General features: G+C 61.5%; 1 protein-coding gene across 1 annotated transcript; it reads left to right on the top strand.

Moving 5' to 3' along the window:
- Window positions 1-24: 24 nt before the first annotated feature.
- On the top strand, window positions 25-1,718 carry LOC105570764 (the record flags this gene model as incomplete). The annotated part of the gene is made up of 1 exon (XM_012028204.1): window positions 25-1,718. A coding segment is annotated over one exon (1,694 nt), but the record flags the coding sequence as incomplete, so codon positions are not given.
- Between the last annotated feature and the right edge of the window lie 91 nt (window positions 1,719-1,809).

Genomic DNA, 1,809 nt, shown 5'->3' with positions numbered 1-1,809 from the left:
CTGCTGTGGGAGTCTTCGCTGCAGACGACCACGGACTTCCCCACGCTCAAGCAGTTGCAGGATTTTATTCAGACTCGCGCGCGAGCCTTGGAGGCCGCCAGCTCTAAAACGGTCGTCCCGGCCGCAACCCCTGCGGGTAAATCATCGGAGCGTAAGGCAAAGGTAAACGCGCTCGCGACGACGGTTTCCGACCAGTCCAAGCGCGGCAGACATTGCTCACTGTGCCAAGGTAACCACACTTACAATTATTGCTCGCGATTCAAGGAGCTTTCCGTGCATCAGCGCCGGGAACAAGTCAAGAAGATGGCCGCGTGTTTTAATTGCCTCAATCCGAAGCACAACGAATCCAACTGCCCTTCTGGTAATCGATGCTCGCGTTGCGGTGAAAAGCATCACTCATTGCTTCATCTTCCAGACGACCCTCCTTCGGCAAACAAGACTCCTGCCGGGAGGTCGGATGTCGGCGCGACCCCCGGAGCGAGTGCATCGGCAGGAGCGGTCGCCTCCAACGTTGTGGCTCTCACCAGTGCGTTCGGGGGGAATGTGCTGCTCTCAACGGCTCGGCTGCTTTGCTCCGGATCAGATGGCGGCGAGTTGGGCGTCCGAGCGCTTCTGGATTCAGGATCAGAGGTCTCGTTTGTGACCGAGCGAGTCGCCCAGCGCCTCCGCCTGGCCAGGAGGCGCGTACGAGTACCGGTGACCGGTATCCGGGGAGCTGACTCCGGTATCGCTACCCACGCTGTTGCACTCGACATCGGATCACCGCGCGATCGCGACACGCGCCTGCACCTGCCGTCGGCACTAGTCCTGCCGCGACTCACATCGTCTCTTCCAACGCGCCCTGTGGCTCGTGTCGAGTGGCCGCACCTGCACGGCCTGACGCTCGCCGATCCGGACTTCGACAGGCCGGCCCCGGTAGACGTCATTCTTGGAGCTGGGGCTTACGGGTGTCTGCTACGAGAGGGTCTCATACGAGGTCCAAACGGTACGCCCGCTGCACAGAACACCGCGCTGGGATGGGTCCTGTTGGGGGCGACGACCACAGGCCCGACTGACTCTGACCAACGCGCCTCTGCATTACATGCGTCCGGTTCTTGGTCTGAGCTAGATCAAGCTCTGCAGCGCTTTTGGCGGCTCGAAGACTTGCCCGCCGAGCCCACCTTGGCGCCAGAGGATCGCATTTGCGAGGAGCAGTTTGCGAATACGCACTCGCGTGACGAGCGTGGTCGGTACACGGTGCGATTGCCTAGACGCGCGGACACCGACGTCCGCCTAGCGTGCAACCGACGAGAGGCGCTTGTAATGCTGACCGGCCTGGAGCGGCGTCTAATGCGCAACCCAACGCTCCGGCAGCAGTACACCGCCTTCATGGCCGAGTACCTGGAACTCGGCCACATGGCAGCTGTTCCGATCGAGGAGGTGCAACGCGCGAACAGCTATTACCTGCCGCACCATGCGGTCTTCAAGAGCGAAGGAACGTCCAAGAAGATACGCGTTGTCTTCAACGCATCTCATCGCACCGCTACCGGTCATTCTCTCAACGATCTGCTCCTCCCCGGGGTGAAGCTGCAGTCCGACCTCTGGGCGATTCTCTCGCGGTGGCGATTGTATAAGTACGCCTTTACGACGGACATCGTAAAGATGTTCCGCCAGATCACGGTGCATCACGACGATCTCGACTCCAGCGCATCCTGTGGCGACCGGACCCCGCTCGGGAGGTGCAGGACTACCGGCTGCTGACGGTGGTCTACGGCACCGCCTCCGCGCCCTACTTAGCGCTGCGAACGCTGTTGCAGCTCGCGGAGGACG

Source organism: Vollenhovia emeryi, unplaced genomic scaffold (assembly GCF_000949405.1).
Source record: "Vollenhovia emeryi isolate VEMERY1.0 unplaced genomic scaffold, V.emery_V1.0 DF941890.1, whole genome shotgun sequence".
Taxonomy (NCBI): domain Eukaryota; kingdom Metazoa; phylum Arthropoda; class Insecta; order Hymenoptera; family Formicidae; genus Vollenhovia; species Vollenhovia emeryi.
The sequence above is the reverse complement of the archived record's forward strand: the minus strand, read 5'-3'. Positions and strand labels throughout refer to the sequence as shown.